At 32.7% G+C, this 21,736-nt stretch overlaps 2 protein-coding genes and 1 non-coding gene across 3 annotated transcripts; 1 reads left to right on the top strand and 2 right to left on the bottom strand.

Moving 5' to 3' along the window:
• Nucleotides 1-31: 31 nt before the first annotated feature.
• LOC127093955 (uncharacterized) lies at nt 32-3,131 on the bottom strand. The gene is made up of 3 exons (XM_051032841.1): nt 2,786-3,131; nt 146-241; nt 32-39 (listed from the first exon to the last, which is right to left on the bottom strand). The coding sequence occupies exons 1-3, from the start codon at nt 3,129-3,131 to the stop codon at nt 32-34; spliced, it is 450 nt and encodes a 149-aa protein (XP_050888798.1).
• Nucleotides 3,132-3,927: 796 nt separating this feature from the next.
• On the top strand, nt 3,928-4,034 carry LOC127098955 (small nucleolar RNA R71). The gene has a single exon (XR_007793636.1). It is a non-coding gene; the product is annotated as a small nucleolar RNA R71 (small nucleolar RNA).
• A 16,474-nt stretch (nt 4,035-20,508) lies between these two features.
• LOC127093954 (uncharacterized) lies at nt 20,509-21,057 on the bottom strand. The gene has a single exon (XM_051032840.1). The coding sequence runs from the start codon at nt 21,055-21,057 to the stop codon at nt 20,509-20,511; it is 549 nt and encodes a 182-aa protein (XP_050888797.1).
• Between the last annotated feature and the right edge of the window lie 679 nt (nt 21,058-21,736).

Genomic DNA, 21,736 nt, shown 5'->3' with positions numbered 1-21,736 from the left:
TAATTGGGCCAAGTGACCTGCCAATAAACCTCTAAGCCACTGCAACAAAACCAGAAGAATAAAATCCAATGCAGTAACATTAAGCTATTAGAAGAACTCCCAAAACAAGCTCCAATGATTTCATGATCAGTCTCCACACTCAAACCTTCCTCCATGCAGCCACCAACAACATTCTTGACATGTCCAGAACCGATGTTCAAGTATGAGAGCTTGACAGGACTGATCACACGCACTACTGCACCTGAAAAGCACCAGAATTCCTAAAACTAAAAACACAGCAAGCACATCCAGCAAAACTACAAAGATTACTATGCTAGCCTCCTAGAAATTGCAACATAGCTAAAGCCATGAACATCCAGAAAAACGAGCTAAAAACAAACAGGCAAGTCTAGCAAAAACAGCCACCCAAGTGCTTCTCACAACGCTTGAGTTTTATTTTCTCTAACATGTGCTTAATCACCAAACTTCTACCAATTTTTTTTAAGAACTTTATTGACAAAAACAAAATGCTCTATCAAAACACTTTTGAATAAACAAATCAATTTTTATTAAATTTCTCTCAATTTGATAAAATTCTAGTATATTAATTAAGTTGTTTTTTATTGGACTTTGGACTGGGTTGTTTTCTTTAAAAGTTTTTTATGGGACCCTAACTATTTCATGTAAATTTTCACAAATATCTCATGTTTTTGGAGATATATCTCCGGATTCATTCAAATGTAAGGTAACATTAAAATATTTTGAGATGTATATCCGGAATATTTTGGAACATAAGAGTCGCGTCAAATTCTTCTCCCGTAACATTATTCAACTTCATCAAAATCATCAATTTCAAGTAAAAAATTTCGATATTTTTTTTAAATGTTTGAGATTGAGTGTAAATGAGTAGAAATCAATGATTATGGTTAAAAATGTGTGAAATCACATGTAACATAGTTTAGACATAGTGTATAAGTTATTTGTTGGTTGAAAATGGCAATCATAATATGTTTTTTTCAACTTACATGTGGTACATTCACCATTGATGCAATTTTTGAGTTACATAATATTTCGGAGATGCATCTCTAGAATTGTTAAGCATTTCATATACTGTATGAAATTTCAGAGATCTCCGAAATATTTAAATGTATTAGTTCTCTGTTGCTTCCGAAGATGCATATCTGAAATATTTAAATGTATTAGTTCCCTGGTGTATCTCTGAAATTTTCTGCAGTATATATATATATATATATATATATATATATATATATATATATTATTTTCTTGCTTGTGTTTTGTTTGCATGCACTAATGATATGTCTTACTTTAACTTATTGACATACATGACAAATTGAGTCGTGGCAGGAAGCACTAGGAAATGTCCATAATGTTACAGATGAGCTTGATGTTGCTTTTGTTTGTATAATGTTACAGATGAGCAACATATACAAGCAATTATATAATGTCCATGTCCGAAACAACAAGGCGATGAGAGTGGATATAGCGGAAATGTAACAATTGTTGAAACTTCTGAATAATAACCATTATGTATCTAAGTGCCGAGTGTGCGAGGATGGAAAAGCTATTTCAGATATATTTTGGACTCACCTTGATTTCATAAAGTTGTTCAACACAGTTTCCACTGTATTCACTATGGATTCAACATATTACACTAATAAGTACAAACTTCCACTATTAAAAATTGGTTGTGTCACTTCTACATAAAATAATTTTTCTGTTGGGTTTGAACTTTTGGAAAGCAAAAAAGAGGATAATGTGACTTGGGATATTGAAAGTGTGTCAGACAATGTTAAATGACAGAGAAAACACATTGAAGGTCATTGTTATCGATCACAATACCACATTGATGAGTTCGGTTGTAAATGTGTTTCATACATCATATGTATTATTTTGTAGGTATCACATCACAAAGAATGTGAGAAGTGGACTCAAGCCCGCGGTAAGGACCAAACAAATAAAAGATGAAGATAGGAAAATGGTCAAAGCTAGTGTGATCATGGAAAGAATAATAGATGCCCATAATATTACAATAAATTCTTCTACAAAAGAGTTATATGCCAATTATGTTATTCTTTTCAGAAAGGTGTGTGAGAAATATCTATATTTCTTGAAATATCTTGAAAGTACAATTCTAGAACAGGAGAAGGAGAAGATTTGTTGCGCTTGAACCGATCATGTTAGACACTTTCAAATATAACAACTAACCGAGTTGAATCTGCCCATGCTACTTTGAAGAATTGGTTGGGACTGTGAACTAAATTATCCAAAATCAACATAATGAGATACATACATCATTTGGTTACAATATTACAATATTGGAACACAGATTCAGAGACAACCGTCTCTATTCACTGTTGGTGGGTAATATATCTCAAGTGTGATTGAAATTTATTTTTACGAAGCCTAACGAGATAAGAAAATAGGTTTACATGAATTAAAGTATGGTTGTACAATTAGGAAGTCATGCGGTTAGGTGCATCAAGGCCTTGATTAATGGGGATAGGATTTTCTTATAAGGCCTTGGTTAATTCTTAGCTTTGGTATCGACCTTCTCAACCTTAGCATCGTAGAGCAAACTCTCTTCCAATAGTGGTCGGAGGAGGTCTCGATGCGCTCTCTTGGACACAATCGATTAGCAAGTCAACCAAATAACAAGAATCCCTTAAAGAAGGTTTCTTTAACAATTTTTCCATAATGAGTTCAATTTTCTTTTCTCCTACCTCAAAGGTCAATTTCCTTCTCTTGACACATATGATGGACCGCTCCGTAGCTAAGAAATGCCTACCTAAAATTATTGGGATTTGGAAATCTTCATCGATGTCCATTATAACAAAGTCAACTAACACATAATGCTTTCCAACTCTCAGCGGGACATCCTTTAACACATCTATAGGATACTTGATCGATCCATCGGCAAGTTGCAAAGACACATTGGTAGGTTTCATGTCTCCCATATCTAACTTGTTACACACGAACAAAGGCATCAAGCTAGCACTAGGTCCTAGATCACAAAGTGCTCTCTCAAAGTCCATGGTACCTATATGAAAATGGATAGAGAAACTTCTTAGATCATTGAGCTTAGGGATTACCATGTTTTTAATCACAACACTACTATTAAGGGCCATGGCCATGATTTTATGGTCCTCTAGATTTCTTTTATTGGAAAGAATCTCTTTTAAGAATTTAGCATAAGAGGGCATTTGAGTTAGTGCCTCAGTGAAAGAAATATTGAGGTGGATCTTTTTGAGAAGTTCCACAAACTTTTTAAATTGGGCCTCCAATTTGGATTTTAGAATCCTTTATGGGAAATTAATAATAGGTTTGTAGGGATGAGGAACAACATGGGGTGTTTCCTTCTCAACCTCTTCAACAACCTCCTTTTTTGGGTGGTGTTGGCACACTCTTTTCAACCTATATCTCGCTCTCACTAGAAATATCCACTTGCTTACCACAACAACTTGTCACGACATTCAAATGTCTCTTAGTATTTTGTCTGGGTTGCCCTAAAAATGATTCGGGAGGGACGGAAGAAGAAGCTTGTTGTTGTGCTACTTGGGAGATTTGAGTCTCCAACATTTTGGTAGGAGTGATAACATTATTAACCTTAATGTTCAACGGCCTAAGCACCTTAATAGGTGTGGAAAGTGTGGTGCTTAAACTATATATCTTTTGGTAAAGGGTATCCACCTCAGCGTTCATATGGTCAAACACATCAACCTCATAAAGACCACCAGTCTTAGAAGTAGACTTAGTGGCAATTTGTCACATGCTTCCCCATGAGTGGTAGTTTTTGGCCATCTCTTGTATCAATTTATAGGATACATCTTGAGGACTATTCATTAGGGCTCCACCATGAGCCGCATTTAAGGTCATCCTTGTGGAGCAAAAGAGACCATTGTAAAAGGTATGGATGATCACCCATTTCTCAAGCCCATGGAAAGGGCATAGTCTTAAAAAATCTTTATAACGCTCTCATGTGTCAAACAAGGATTCTTCATATTCTTTCCTAAAACTGTTAATCTCATTCCTAACTTGGGCATTTTTGCTTGGCTGAAAGTACCGTGCAAGAAAGGTCACTTTCAATCGGGTCCGGGAAGTAATAGAATTGGGGGGCAAGGATTGAAGTCAGGCCCGCACACGATCTCTAAAAGAAAAGGGAAACAAATGAAGGTGAATGGCGTTTTGATCAACACCATTAGCCTTAACAGTGCCACAATTATAAAAAAATATAAAAAGGTGAAGATTCATATTTTTCGAAGGTAAACCGACAAATTGGTTTTGAGCACCATACCAAACAAATAAGGTTTTAATTCAAAATTATTAGCCGTAATCGACGAGTGCACAACACTACAATGCGGTCTCTCTTTGGTGGGAATCACATAATCCTTAAGGGGCTTAGTATCAACCAGATCAACCATAGTTTGTAATCTAAAATTTCAGCGTTTCTTAAGTAAGAAACGCTTGATTTCGTCTACGGGCTCAACTAAGTAACCAAAAAAACGAGTTCTTCGCATACAAGAGTAGCGAGAACCATAGAAAACAAACACAATAAAGTAAATAAAAAAATAAGCTCTAGTTTATACGACAATCAAATAGAAACTCAATATTAAACGTGATTGGTCCCAGACAACGGCGCCAAAAACATGATGCAGCCGCAAGTGCACGGTTGTGCAAAGTAGTAAAAGATATCGAATCACAAAGACCAATGGCTTAAGTACCTAATTTCTTCTTATCGGTGTATATCTAGAGAAATCAAAAATATAGATTTTGGTGAAACAACTTAAATGAAAAAGCACTTAATTTAAAAATAGCTTATTTGAATAATCCATTAAATCTTAAATGGAGAAAGCCGGACTTGGGGTTATGGTTCTTACTCTAACACAATCGCATGATCTGTGTCACTTATGTTACGAGAATTCCGCATAAATTAAAGAAAATAAATAAATTTGGGCAATACCTGTTTTCGCCAGCGTATTGCCCATCGACGAGAATAATTCGTCTGCTTTCGCACGCCCATGTTTTTTTCTAAAATGTGTCCAAGCGCTTTTGTTGTTTTGGACTTGGTTGTTTAAAAATATGCGCTCCGATATCGACACATATCCTTTCAGACTACGATCGATACCTAAGAACACCTTACTTTTGTAACGAAGTTAGAATGCATGAACTCAGATTATAAAATAAGTTTAAGCTAAAATTCTCATAACCAATTGTGACAGATGATACAAGAGGTCATAAGCCCATAGTCCTTAATGGACTACTCACTCATGGTTAACCAAATTGGTATTCAACATCAGATTCATAACAAACAAATATAGTAGATGAACAATTGAGTAAGAATGAATAAGAAAACATGAATTAAGATTAAGTTTTTATTCAATCTTGCTCTCTTAGAGACTTGATTAGAGAGAAAAAGAGAATAAAAATACGTGAAAACTTTCTAGAATAAAACTTGGATTCCAAGACTTATAACATGCTATGAGTTTTCCAAAATTTTCACCATTTTTGTGTTTCATAATAGGTTCTATTTCTATATCAGGTTTTGCGTGAATAGTTCATAATGAATCCAAAAATACATTTATGGACACATCCCAATTTTAAAAAATGCTACCATGGGTTTATTCCGAAATGCATTTCCAAACTCACCCCATACTATTAAAAAATGGATAGCATGGATTTTTCAGGACTCATTCTAATTTTAATAAAATGAAACAAGGTGTATTCAGAAGTACGTCTCAAGAATATCCTCTGAGACATGATTGGGTTTCTAAGGTCCATATTGGTCTAAAAATTGTATAAATGTGGATGTTATTATACGTGTTAGCATAAACACACAAAGAACACACAGAAAATGCCTCAATATGTATAGCTCACTTTTGTCTACTTCAATGACGAGAAGTCCCCTCTTCAATTTAGATTCTTAGGGATCATCTGTCTTGTTGATCTAAAATCAATACTAGAGAATTTATACCCAGACAATCGAAGAGTTGTGAAACTCTATTATCGTTCACCTTCAATTGACAACGAAGGGAAGATACAATTCAACTAGTTTAAGCTAAAGATGGATGAATATTTAACTGTTATGTGTAGTACATTTCACCGTTACGAAACTAAAGGTCCAACCAAAGCGGATGCTAAGACTGCGAGATTGACCAAAGATATTCTGAAGATGTCAAAACGCTATGCTTGATGATGAAATGTATTGTTATATTTACGTTAACGATTAGCTGTGTAATTTTTTGTTTTTAATGTATGTCATAACAATGATTGATGTTAGCTTATCATCCGTTTCTACATCTGTTAGTAGTTTTAGGAAATACATTTTCAATTTTTTCTGAGATTTGGATGCGTCCGAAAATGTATTTCCGAAGTTAATGTGGCATTTTGGATTTTTCACGAGGGTGCGAGAGTAACTCTTAGGGTGAGAAAAGTAACCCCTAAGATATTCTGAAGATGGATGCTAAGATTGCGAGATTGACTGAAGATATTCTGAAGATGTTAAAGTGCTACGCTTGATGATGAAATGTATTGTTATATTTACGTTAACAATTAGCTATGTAATTTTTCGTTTTTAATGTATGTCATAACTCATAACAATGATTTAGTTTATCATTTGTTTTTACATCTGCTAGTAGTTTTAGGAAATACATTTTCAAACTTTCCCGAGATTTGGATGCATCCGAAATTGTATTTTCAAAATTAAGGGACGTTTTGGATTTTTCACGAAGGTATGAGAATAACTCTTAGGATGAGAAAAGTAACCCCTAAAATAAAAAATTTGAGGCCTTTGATTTTTCGAGGCCATGTGTAGTAGGCAAAATTGCATAAGCCCAAATTCAACCTTGAGTATATTAACGAACTAATTATCTAATTAAGTCTCAAACAATTTCCGAATCAGCTCGGTTCAATGAGTCTTACTTCTAGTCAATCTAATTTTGTTTGAAATAAATTAATGTGTTAATTTAATATTTTTTTTAAAATATAAAGATTTTGAAATTTATGATTTAAATAAAAATATAATCTTAAATATAATATTATGGTAATAATTGATCTTGCATCGGATCTTCCTTTTAATTGGATAAAACTTTAATTCTTTTACAGCAGGATAAAATTTTAATTGTTGATGTAATTTATTTTATAATTGATTTGAATAATATAATTTATAAGTTATAGAAAACAATGTAATCTAATTAAGTGTATTGATTAAAAATTGCTAATACCTTTGAAATTTCAAAACAATCTTATAAAAAATGATAAACAAAGAATTAAAAAATAAATTAAGAAGCTGAGTATTAAAGAGGTTGATGTTTTTATTAACAAAGAATAAAAAACAGTCACTTTATTTTTTAACGGTCACCATCTAATCAAGTTAGTCTCTAAGCTATGCAAATCAATAAAACAAAATCTTTAAATATATTAAAAATTAAGTAATTAGATGAAGGAATACTTTATAGATTTTATAACTGATTTTAATAAACTAAAAAAACAAAAATAATAAAAGTGTTACTTTGAAGATTATCAACAAAGAATAGAAGCAAACAAATAAATATGCATCATTAGTGGGAGTGACAACTTTGATTTGCTTATGTTTAATTATCCACATACTTATCTATCCCTTTACAACGTTGCTTCTAAGAAAGAAACAAATCGAGGCAAACATCCCAATAATTTCAACTGGGACATGTGGCACAAATTTAGTTTTGTTTAGTTTTTTTTTATAGTACTCCACCTAATCTCTATTATAAAAAAATATTTTATAAATTTATTGAATAATTAATTTATTTAATATAGACTAAATAAATTTTGTTTAAGAAATATATAAAATATTTATTTTACAATGAAAAATAGAGTTTAATAGACATGTATTGTTAGGGTAAAGAAATTTTATTTAACCGTCAAATAAGAAACTATCAAATTATTCCAGACGTTGTATAATACCAGTTGATTTGACGAGATATACATCATTTATTAGATGACGGTGTAAATTAATTTATATCGTTAATGCATTTTCTATTTTTCAAAATGATAATACTCAAAAGTGATGAATTTTTTTATTAATTTAATAAATAAACTCTAATTAATTCTATTAATTTATCATTTATATGTATCATTTATAAAATTTATTAAATAAAAAAATAAAAATAAAGTGTACGCTCAATATTTAGTACAAAATTTAATAAGTAAACTCTGATGAAATTCTAACTATATAGTACATGAAAACGAAAAATATAATATATTTGAGAAGGAAGTAAAATATAACCTATCAGTAGGTTTTTGAGTGAAGCTCTACTCAGGTATTTTCCGACACTTTGTCGATGCGGTGGCCGACGCATCTTCCTTCTCGGATGTATGGCACAAGTTCTTTTAGGAGTTATTCATAGAGAATCAAAAGATATTCTTTGATAATGCCTTTATCTTAAGAAGATTCGTCTTCTTTCAATGGGCTTCTCTGATCTTGATTTAAATTCCTAGTCATAGGGTTAGGGACCTGGTTAGTAGGGGCGCTAAGGAAGAAGACCCTGGTCTTCTGTTCTTCTAGTCTTTTTTCTCTGTTTTAATTTGTCTTGTTTTTCGTCTTCATGTATGGCATCGGCACCGAAAAGGTTTGCCCTCGCAAACCTTAATCTTCAAGAAAAATCCTCTTTTAGCAGAGATAGAGTTGATTATGTGAGTGATGAAATTCACAAAGTTTCTATCACATATATGGAATCTAAGTCTTCTTATGTTCTTCTACCTGAACAAATTTCATACAAGAATATGGTCACAAGGGAATTCTCCGAGAATTTGGATCCAAATGAGGTAGAAGAATTTGAAATGCAAGAGTTTGAAGAAAATACTCAGGATATTTGTGTCGAAGAAAACTCGATTGGAGGATACGAATGCCCTGAATTCCTCCTATCTACTTTAGAGGAAAGATGAATTGTGAAACCTTGGGAAAAAAGAGTAATCATTAAAATGTTTGGTCGAAGTATCGGATTTAGGGCGTTGGAAAATCGGTTGCAGCTCGTGTGGGCTAAAAGAGGAGTGCTGAACATTATAGATCTTGGGAAATAATTCTATCTTGTTATCTTTACTAGCCTAGAAGACTAGTATGTTGCGCTTCTCGAAGGTCCGTGGATGATCTACGATTGTCATACCCCAAAATTCACCCTACCCCGATACAATTTTCATCTGATCCATGACCCTACTGCACATGCATACATTCATTATTTCTATAAAAAAAATAAAAAAAAATTGGGTAACCGATTACCCAGACCAAAAACTGTTTTTTGGCCATTTTGGGACTGTGTAACCGATTACCCTAATTAGGGTAACCGATTACACCTGCGCAGACAGCAGAAATGACTCTGTTTTTTACCCAGAGGACCTTTTTTTTCACCTACTTCAACCCCTTCGCTTCCCCTATAAATAGAGCACTATCCCCACTCATTTTTCAAGCTTGAAAGCCACAAAACCTCTGCCCAAATCACCTTCAAGCTCCCTCTTTTCAACCTAAACCCTAACTCACCCAAACCCTCTTTTCTTCTTTGAACCACCCAACCACCATGTAAAAAATCCACCATTTCCTTACAACAACAACAACAGTAGCAAACTTATAACCTTCACTTACATAATCATTCACCACCACCACATAAACATACACCTTCCTTCTCTTCCATTTTCCTACTACAACAGCCATAGTCACCATCTTCCAAGCTTTTTGCTTCACTCTCAAACCCAAACACAACAACAACCTAGTTTTGACACCACAATCTTGGTAATATTTTGGACTCAAACTCCTTGACATTTTTGGTTTTGCTTTGTGTTTGAAAATGGGTTTTTACTCTTGGGTTGTGTTTTGAGAGAGTTTTGAGTTAACTTTAAGACAAGTGTTTTTTGTTGGGTTTACACCCTTTTGGGGATTTTTTTGCTCTTACTACTTTTTATCTATCATTTTCAATCAAACTTTGTTTCTTGTTATCATTTATATTTATTGGTTGATGAGATCTATTAAATCATGACTATGGTTGTTTAGAGTCGATAAAACCTTCAATGTTTCAAACCTATTAATGATTGATCAATAGATCCTTCATGATACTTTGAGGCATTGATAGGTTGCCTCTATTTTAACCATGTTTGGATCATTTGATACATAGATGAAACCATTCTCTTTACATTAACTTGTTATTCTATTTGCTTATTGTTATTCTACTAACCACTAACCATTAACTACTAACTTCTAACATTTATATTATTGCACTTTACTTCCTTGCAATTTATTTTATTGTTCACTAACCATGGACTTAGGGTTGCATAACTTTCTTTGTTACAAATCTATTTTTAGTTGATTTTTCAATCATCTTCAATACTTTGCATCAATGATAAGCTATCCCTTAATGTGTCATTTACATTAACTAACCATTATTATTGTGATATTATCATTCTTTATCTTGTGATTTACTTTTATGTCATTACCTTGTAATTTACATTCAAGTACTCATTATCATCATCATTGTACAAACTCATCATGCATGTTTATCTACTTGTTATTTATTTTATTGTCATCATACATTAAAAACAACAAAAACATGATAAAATGGAAAGACCAAAAATATTCATTCCACTCTTAATCAACTTGGACTTAGAGGATTTCATCTTAGGACCTTGGCTTGGAAGCCTTCCTTTACTCTTTGCGATACTTTGTAAACACTTGGATTTTCATCTGTAACTTACATGCATGTTGTAAGAATGGCATCATGGCACCACCTTAGGGGGACATGTTTGTAAGACCATTATCCTTTGTCTAGCTTAGGTCACTTTTGCACACAAAAGGCTTTCTCTTGGGCTACCTTACAATGAGACTCTTTAATTTCTTGTTGGTTACTTTGCATTCATGTTGCATAAGCCAAATTTCATAATTAAATAAAACAAACCCTTAATTCAACGTCAAGTGGCATTTTTATAATCAAATTCAGAACACTTAATAATTACGATTGTTATTGTGCGCCACAAGCCTTAAGTGGTGGAGAATGAAGCATTCCTACCCTTACTCTGATTATTTTGGACGCAAGACGTTTGGCTTGATGTCTAGAATAATCGCCTCCGCCCATAGACTTTAGTACAAAATAATCACAAACATTCTTTCATAAAACCCTTATTCAAGGTAAAAGCAATACAACTCATCAAACTCATTTTTGTGCCTTAGGGCATCATCCTGAAAACCCTTTTCTCAAAGGTAAAATCAACCAACACACAAATATTTTCTACTCCGAACTACGGAGCTCTGATTCCTCATCCCCGAATGAGGCACAAGGGCCACAATCCTTGGCGAGCACTATAATAACAAAAACACCCCCCTCTTTTCACACATTCTTTTAAAAATAAAACAATAATAGATAAATCCCATGTATGTAAAACAACCCAAATGGTTCCCATGGAGTACCATGAACGTAAGGGGTGCTAATACCTTCCCCTTACGTAACTGACTTCCGAACCCAAATCTCGGTTGCGAGACCGATTCCTTATTCTCTTTTAGCGCTTCCCGTGCGCGTCTCTTTTCCGAGGGTTTTATCGACTATTTCCCCTCTCCTCTCCGATAGAGGTAAACTAAATAAAATTCGGTGGCGACTCTTCTGACTTTGCCTCTCTTTGGCATCTTTTTAGTCCTGGTTTCGTTATCGTGAAATCCCGGTAGCGACAACGATCACTACCTAATGACTCATGAATGGAGTCCCAATTTTTGGCATATAAAGATATGGTAAATCAGCTTGATGTATGGGTCAGAATATTGAGTCTCCCTATTGAATATTATGATTAAAAAGTCCTCACTTTCATTGGAATGAAGTCTCATTATGATCATACCGAGAATTCTAAGAAGCAGGTTGATAATGCCACTAATTGCAACAACTCGAAGCTCAATCAAGTTAGTTTGGAAGAGTCAATGAATCCTGAAGGCCACATTAATGTTACAAAATGGAAACAAAGGGCGAGGAAGAATAAAAAAACCAAGATATTTGATAAACATCTAGAGATAGCGTCAAGGCATTCATAAAGGCAAGAACACTGATCAAAGTCGTGAGAAAAACAAGGAAATTTTTTATTGTCTTCTGGAAGAGTGATCCGTAGAAGACATCCTTAAAGTTGTCCAACTCAATACTTCTCAAATAGTGATACATAATAATCATGAAGGATCGTTGGAGTCTAAAATTCCAATAATACCCTGAATAATTGGTCCCGAGACTCACATCTCGTTCTCACCGAGCATTCGTCATTCATCTAAAAATATCCAACACATCAATTCTTGTTCTCGCCCATATGCGGTCGAAAATCTTTTCAAAAGAACATTGTCTAATCCTTTCTAATGTGTATATAAACTAGTGCTTAAGTCTCCACTGCAAGCACACATGCCAACGTTTAACCGTTAGAACGTGATTTAAACACATGTTTAATAAAACAAAATAACCAATCAAACATATCTTTTCTCACCTCTGTGCAATCAAAAACCTTTTTACAAAAGAACATTGTCTATTCTAACGTGTATAAAACTAGCGCTTAAGTCTCATACGCGAGCATGCAAGCCAATGTTTAACCGTTAGAATGTGATCTAAGCACTTGTTCATTAAAACAAACCAACCAAGAAAATGCAGTCTTTGTCGCACCTCGAAAAATGAGAACATGACCTCACAAAGCACAATCGCACGCTCGCGGGATGGAATTAACAGAGTTGCCACCGAACTTTATTTATTCCCAAAGAGGGAAAAGGAAAATATCGATAAAACCCCTAAAAGAAAGGATAAGATATGGTCATCACAAGTAATATCAGGGTTTGGGAGTCAGTTACGCAATGGGAAGGTATTAACACCCCTCACGTCCGTTGTACTCAACAGGAACCGTTTAGTCAGTATCGAACTGAATGTTAGCTTATATTAGTTTGTGGTTTTCTACTTATTTGGGATAGAAAAAAGAGATAAGAGAATTTTTTTTTTGAATTTTATTAATGAGAGAGGACCTAAAAAGGTTTTTATTATTATGGGGCAAAGAAGAAAGGAATTGAACCTAAATTTTGTATTAATGGGTCTGACAAGATTTCACAATCTTGCTCCTACGTATCTCCGGGTGAAATAGAGAATTCAAGACTTACGTAGTTCTGGGTAGAAAATATTTGTTTGTTAGTCGATTTTAGCGAAAGCTATTTTGTATTAATCGATGGAAAATATTATTTTACCCAAAACAGGTGAGGAACAGACGTTTGCATCACATTGAATGGATTTACAAATCAACATTCATGGGAAAATGTTACTTATCTCAACTCAACAATTGTGGATGAAGCATTATTTTTCATCATCTTAAGACAATATGTCTTTCGTTTATAAAAAGTTTTTAGATCAATCACACGACGGCGAGAAAAGAGTTTGATGTGTTGAATGCTTTTGAAGTGAATGATGAACGTTTGATGAGAACGAGACCTAAGCCTCAGGATCAAACATTCAGGGTTCCACCGGGATGCTAGATTCCAATAGTCCTTTTTCATTCAATATTAATTGAGAAAATTGTTTGATGGACAACAAATGCTTGATAAGATTCAATTGTTCAGAGAGTTACGCCAGAATGCTTGATCCCAACGACCATAATTTGTCCAAGTTAATTTAAGTGTTTTAAGAATGAAAGAAAAAAATGAAGGGTTAACCCAAAACACGTGGCTCGGGATCGTTCATTCGAGGGTTCCCATCGGAATTCTAGATTCCAACGTCCTCTACTTTCGTATTTATTTAACAAAATGATTTGATAGTATGTTTGATTTAAAAATTTCACTCGATGCTTGATAGAGATTTGATTCATATAAATGATTTGAGAAAGGTTTGAAATTATGAAAACTATGTTGATATTGATCAAGATCTCATTGTAGGAAAGTCAAAGAGTAAGCCATGTGAATAGGATAGCCACACACAAGTTATATATACAAATCATGCATTCATAATAATCAAATTGAAAGAAGTAAAATCAAAGCGTGCACAGATTAAAATCGTGATGCGAGGATGTGAATGGATGTCACATAACGCAAGGACGTGCAAGGCAAAATGGAATTTGAGAAGCGCATGCAAAACCCTTGATAATATGCTCAAAGCCAATTTGGGCATATTGATAACAACGGAAACATTGTATGCAAAGGGTCAAAACATGGCAAAATACGATTAATGTATCGATAAAATAATCGGTGGAACAACGACATGAGAAATGTCGAAACCACATGCTAAAGTCCAATGTTTAGCAATGAAAAGATTCAAAGGAAATGGAACAAAAATCCACATGGATCACACTTTATTAATCAATAAAAATGTGAATTTACAATGAATCGTAATCGAAATAAAATAATGGAATAAATAAATACAAAAAATTAAATTGCAAATGTAATGTCAAAAGCAAGAAATATATGTTACAAAAATTAAAAAGAAAAACAATTTGTATGGTTAAAAAAATGAAAAAAGAAAACAAAAACAACGGTTAAAACATGGAAAAAAAACAAAGAAATGAGAAAAATGGCAATAAGGTGTTGAACCCAAGACATAGGGAGTTGGGAGGCATGTGCCTTAACCACTCCCCCATGGTCCTCTAGTTACTAAGAAAATACAATGAGAAATATATATAAAATAAACATTGAAAATGGAAACGAAAAAGAAATAAAACACGAAAATACAAGGGGGACGCGCAAGGATCGTACCTGGGTCATGGAGGTTAAGAGACCGAGGTCTCAACCACTCCTCTATGACCCTCTTTCTGTCAAATGGTTGCATCCATAAATACATAATATATAACAACTCGATAAAATGAAAAAATGAAATGAAATAGAAAAGTCAAATACCAGCAAGCCATGAACAACAAATGTTCATCATCTTTTCATGTGAAATGCAACAAACCAAGCAAAACTAAACTCATCTTCTTCATAAACATCAATACACACACAAACATGGATTTTCACCATATATTATCATGAATCGTGTAGGTTAGTGGAAGATAAAGAAGGTGAGTATTGTCTTGGCGGGATTTTTTTGAGATTAAGGTATTGGTTAAATTAACTCAGAAAAGTAAGAGTCGCCACCGAACTTTATTGTTTCCAAAGGGAATGGAAAAAGACCGAGCAAAACCCACAAAAAGGTAAAACAAAAGAGAAATATGGATACATGGGTTGGTTATGCAAGAGGAAGGTATTAGCATCCCTCACATCTATTGTACTCCATAGGAACCACTTGCAAATTTGTGTTTATGAAAAAGTTGGGTTGTTTGTTGATTGATCTTAATTTGAAAAGACATTTTATCGTATTCGAGTGGAAAACTAAACTTACTATCCATAAATATGAGGAAATGAGCATTTGCATCATCTTGATATAGAGAACTTTTACTTGGACTTTCTCACGAGCATGTCTCATCATTCAAGTGGAAAATGTCGATCATTTTTCAACATATTGTAGAAGTATAGTGGTTTGCATCACTACAAGAAGAAGTTTGATGAGGGTTGTCTCTTTTTAAAAGTTTTAAAAAAAAGTTTAAGTATGCTTAATTGTTTTAGCATTTATTGAGAAAAATATTTTTTGAATCGTTTGACAAAGTCAAGGTTTATTAAGAAAATATGTGAAGTTTGAAAACAAGAAGTTTTTGAAATAGGGAAAAAATTTGAAAATTGAAGAAGTGGAAAGGAGAAGAGGAGACTATCCTAAAGCATAAAGTAAATGACCTGAAATAAAAGGTCTCATTGTAAGGTATCCCAGACATATGGCACAACATAGGGATGGCCTATCACTAACTCAAAGTATCAAAAATATGATCAAATGATCATTTATCAACATATTAAATTAGAGAAGATTCAATCAACCTAAGATACCATCTATGGATGACTTGGAATGTAGAAATATTGATCAACCAAGTCAACAACTCAAGCTCAAACATCAAGTTGCACAAAAATCAATAAAAAAAAATTTAAAATTGATTAAAAAGGGAAATTAAAGAGAAAATTCAAATTAAACACCAAAATATAAAATAAATGGTTGAGAAAATTATGAGAAGTCAGAAATATTATAAATAAAAGGATCTCAAAAGTTGGATGCAGTAATATTTGAAAATGGTTGAAAAATAAATTGAAATTGAAAATGAAAATAAAAATAAAAATGAAATAAAAATATTAATAAATGCTAAAATGATTTTCAAAAATATGCAAAACATATATGTGATGCAAAATATTTTGATGGATTTTATGTAAAAATATTGATGAAAAATGAATTAAAAATTAGGGTTAAATTAAATGAAAAAGAAAGTTTATTTATTTATTTGCAACTACTCCAAATCCTTATGGTTAAGATATTCAATAGAACCATGATTTTTCACCAGGTCCAACACTAACACCAAAAGCAAGTTCACCAATAACAGTACCATTTAATGGTATTGGTGACACCATACCTTTTATTAACAATAACTCTGCAATTCTTATAAGAAAGGAAATTATTGACATGATTTTTCTTTTCCATCCCATTTGATGCCTTTGACATAATATTAGTAAATATCAAACTCTAGATTTCTATCTTTTAGTTTCTTTTACTAAATTATTTTATAGTTGTTGGTGGTGTTATTGGTTTTTCTCCATTCCTCTTTCTAATTTGAATATTTGTGAAGATGTTTCTTGATATGATTAATAGTATCTATTTACATTTACATTACACATTCTACTTAAATGTGAGACAAAGGGTTCTAATATGCAGTTGAAAATATATGTACAACTTTTTCCTTTCTTTTTGATTAACTACTTGATGTAATATGCTAAAGTTATAAAGATCTGCGAAACAGTTTAGCTACTTAACTAAGTAGACTGTTATTATGACACCTGCCATTTAAAAAGTCATCATGAATTTAGTTTAGTACTAAAGACGCTCAAAATCTATATAATCTCTTTCTTATTATTTCTTAAATATTTTTCAAAAATAATATAATAATAGTAACTTAAGATGTTGATACAGATACATATTTATGAGTTGTAAAAGCACTAGCTATTTAAGCAAGTGATGAACGATGAAACTACAAAAATAAATAAAATTTTGGTGCAACTAACTTACATGAAACAATATTATTAATACCTAACTTATTATATATATATATATATATATATATATATATATATATATATATATATATATATATATATATATATATATATATATATATATATATATATATATATATATATATATAATAAATGTGAAAATATCTTAACTTTTCATACACATGCTTTTGGATAATACAACCATACATCACTATAAAGATAAATGCTTGTGTAGCTAACTATAAAATATGCTGCTAAACTACAAATGTTGTCAATCAACATTAAATGAATGTCAAAGAATTAGTTCGATCTCAATTTTGTTTCTCTTTGTTTAGTCCCATAGTTTTGTCTTATGGTTGTAAAGTTAGGAAAAAGTGGTTCTCGGAAATTGATAGGTGGATACATTTCGAGTATTTGATCTTAATGCCACTTCCACAAAAAAATATATTTCCAAAATACCATACTTTGAAAATAATGTCCATAATTGCCATTTTTTTTTTAATTTTGTGTCAATATTTAATTTGTTTTCAGCACCCTCTATCTTAGATGGCGGATACCTTAGAAGTGCAGTTGAAGTGCGCCACCTAGGATGGAGTACTCTTTGTTTTTTAATTTTTGAAGTATTTTAAATTAATTAAAAGTATTTTTTAATAATGAATAATAATTAAAATATTATATTTAATATAAATTAATTTTAAAAATATTAATAAATTAAATAATTTTTTACATAATATTTTTAATAAATATTTAATACTAATAAATTAAATTCTTTTTTACATAATATTTTTAATAAATAGTTAATATTAATTAAAAATTAATATTTAATATAAAATTGAAAAAAAAATTAACACATTAAATAAATTGTTATATAATATTTTTAATAAATTTTAAACATTAAATAAAAAGTTCGGTGGGTGGTCTGATTCAGATAATCACATAATAAATTGTTACATAATATTTCTTTTTACATAATATTTTTAATAAATTTTGAAACAGATAATCATATAAGGGTTTCTTTGAATCCACAATGAAAACTTAGACAATTGATTTCTGCCATCAACACTAGTTTTGGACAGCTGGGTGGTCCGATTCGACGTGTTAGAAAAATTGAATATTATTGTCCTTACATAACTCTAACGGATGCTAGCCCAGATGGTACATACATGCTGTCATACCCCAATTTTGTCCCTACCCCGATACAACTTTCATCTGATCCATGACCCTACTGCACATGCATACATTCATTATTTCAAAAAAAAAGAAAAAAAAATGGGTAACTGGTTACACAAACCCAAAATTGATTTTTTGGCCATTTTGGACTGTGTAACCGGTTACCCTAATTAGGGTAACCGATTACACCTGCGCAGGCAGTTGTACTAGGTCTATTTTTTACACAGTGTACTTTTTGGATCACCCCCTTTTTCCACCTACTTTCCCTATAAATAGAGGTACTATTTCCCCTTATTTTTCATGTTTCCTAACCCCCAAAAGTTCTGTCCAAGTACCATTTACTCACCTCTCTAAACCTAAGCCAAAACAAAAAATCTTTCTCTCTTACATCATTCATGATACTTTGAGGCATTGATATATTGCCTCTATTTCAACCATATTTGGGTCATTTGATACATAGATGAAACCATTTTCTTTACATTAACTTGTTATTCTATTTGCTTATTGTTATTCTACTAACCACTAACCATTAACTACTAACTTCTAACATTTATATTTTATTGCACTTTACTTCCTTGCAATTTATTTTATTGTTCATTTACATTCAAGTACTCATTATCATCATCATTGTACAAACTCATCATGATGTGTATTTACTTGTTATTTATTTTATTGTCATCAAACATTAAAAACAAAACATTTTAAAACCTCGATCCAACGTCAAGTATTTTCGCTCAAACTCAATTGAAATACCCTGATTAAATCAAAACATTTTTTTACAATAAGTTGAATAAAAAAGGAGTTGACTTTGGGTTTTCAACTTCACTCCTCAATAGGACGAATACGAGTTTTCTTACTCGGCCAGTCGAACAATTATCATTTTTCGCCAAACATACAACTTAATCAAATCATTTTCTTAAAAAAAACTATACGAAAAAGGAGATGGTTTTCAGCTTTCAATTCCTCTTCTCAAATGCTTGGATATGAGTTGTCTTACTCAGTCATTCGAGTATTTGTCGTTCATACTAAAATACGTCAATCTCATACAACCTTATTTTCATAAATACTCAGATGAAACAGATAGTGGTTTAGAGTCTTCTATTCCCTTTCTCGGTTATTAGGATACGAGTTGTCTTACTCGATTATCTGAGTATTCGTCATCCATTCAAAATACCTTAATTATTATCAAACCCTTTCTATAATTAAGGATGAAAAAGAAAGTGGATTAGAGTCTTCTATTCTCTTTCCCGACTATTGGGATACGAGTTGTCTTACTCGACTATCCGAGTGATCGTCATCCAACCAAAAACATCTCAACCAATCAAAATATCCAACATATTAGTCCAACTTGGCACCCCCGTGTGACTGAAACTCTTTTTAAAAAGAACACCATTTAATCCTTTCTAATGCGCACAACAAACTAGTGCTTAAGCCTCCGCCGAGAGTAGACAAGCCAATGTTTAGCCTTTAGGATGCGATCCAAACAGTTGTTCATTAAAAAACACCAACCAACCGTAGTCCCCGAACTATGAATGCTCAGACTTTCTTATTACACCATAAGGATACGTAGGCAGGAGATTGTTGTATCTTCGCGAGCACACTAATAAAAAACCTCCCCTTTCCCTTTCTGAGGTTCTCATCCATTTCTATTTTCAATATTTTATAACCCAAAGATAACAAACAAACACAAATTAACACTCGAAACACAAATTAGAACTAAAAGGTTCCCGTTGAGTACAACGGACGCAAGGGGTGCTAATACCTTCCTCTTGCGTAATCCACTCCCGAACCTGAATATGGTTGTGATGACCATTATTCTATTTCCTAAAGGTTTTATCAATATTTTCCTATTCCTTCATTGGGATAAATAAAGTTCGGTGACGACTCTGTTCGAACGTAAATTTTTTCCGCGACCATCGCGAGGAATTGTATTTTTCGAGATGCGACACATGCATTATTGGGATCATGTAGAAAATGATCTGGATGCTACTTATATGTTTTTTGCACATAGTGGAGAAGTTAGTTGATGCGTTGAAGATCCACTTGTTTTAGCTGGTGTCGTTTAATAGGATAATATGATAAAATGTGTTGGAGTGATTAGCTGTTATAATGTGTTGGAATAATTGTTGTGTTTTATCTTTATTTGAAGTTGTTATTATGTTGTCACCTTTCATGTGTTGTAGACGGAAATGTTACGCTCTAAATAAAAGTTGTTGTTGAAAAAGAAAATACATGAAATATAACGATGATTGAATAAACTAAAACTTCATACATAACTAAGTAGAAGGGTCAGGCATGTTTGAACATTTTCTGTGCATATGTCCGATTTCTCGACAAATACCACACCTCCTTTTTTCTTTTTTAACATTGTCCATTTCAGTTCTAATCCGGCAACTGTTTAGGCGACCTTTCTTTTTTCTCCGCATGCTCTCATTATGGCAAAGTGTGTCACCTTCATATTGCGGCCTAGTTGTTTCGGTCAGGATCCCGAGGAAACTCTCCTCGTAGACCTTAAATACGTTTACAACTTTGAACACATCAGCTATATGCATAGAATAGTCTTGTCTTATGCTTGAACACGCTGTAATAACATGTGAGCAAGGGACATGAAATGTTTGGAATCTTCCACACTCACACGTCAGATTCCTAAGGTCGACGTTGTAATGGGTAGTCGGCCTGTCGTCATTATGATGAACAATTTCTTGGACTAGGAAGCAGAACCTCTGATGGTCAAATTGCATAACCGTGTGGCTATTTGATTTGATTACCTCCTCCTCAGTTCCATTCATGCAGTTATCAATGTACATTCGGCTAGAACCCAACATTTTAGTCCAGTCATGTCCTTTTTTCCAAACAGTGTGCCAAATCGATAATATGTTGATTTTACCAAAGCAGTAATAGGTAGGTTGTGTGTGACTTTTAAAACTGAGTTCATTGATTCAACAAGGTTGGTAGTCATATGACCCCATCGTTTCCCTCCATCTAATAATCTCGTCCATTTTCCCCTTGGAATATTGTCTACCCATTGTAACGCTTCTATGTTAACTTTACGTATCTCTCCCCTATAGTATTCATATGTTGCCTCATTTAATGCATACCCTGTGTATGAAAATGAAAAATAAATTAGTATATAGAAGTTAATGTTAGATATCTTAACAAAGATATGTTTAGAAAAATACTCATGTTAACAACTTTTTTTCGTATTTACGTACTGTGCTTCTTCATAGTCACTATCATCCCCGACATCCTCATATGGGAAAAAAGGTTCATTTTGAGTGGTTGTTGGATTTGGTGTCAACGATAACATAGTCTCCTGACTCATTTGATATTGATGAGATTGAGAAGATTGTGTCGAATACGTTACTTGTGGACCCTCACTGTGGTCTAGTAAACACACGTATAATTCAATCACACTTGACAAATTATAAGTCGTGTTTTAAACAAAGTGAAATTGTAGAATAGATTTTGGTTGAGGATTTTATTTGATTCTGGTTGGTTTTGTTT

The sequence above is a fragment of the Lathyrus oleraceus genome, chromosome 6 (assembly GCF_024323335.1).
Source record: "Lathyrus oleraceus cultivar Zhongwan6 chromosome 6, CAAS_Psat_ZW6_1.0, whole genome shotgun sequence".
In the NCBI taxonomy this organism is placed as follows: Eukaryota; Viridiplantae; Streptophyta; class Magnoliopsida; order Fabales; family Fabaceae; genus Lathyrus; species Lathyrus oleraceus.
Note: the sequence above shows the minus strand (reverse complement) of the source record. Positions and strands in the feature narration are given on the sequence as shown.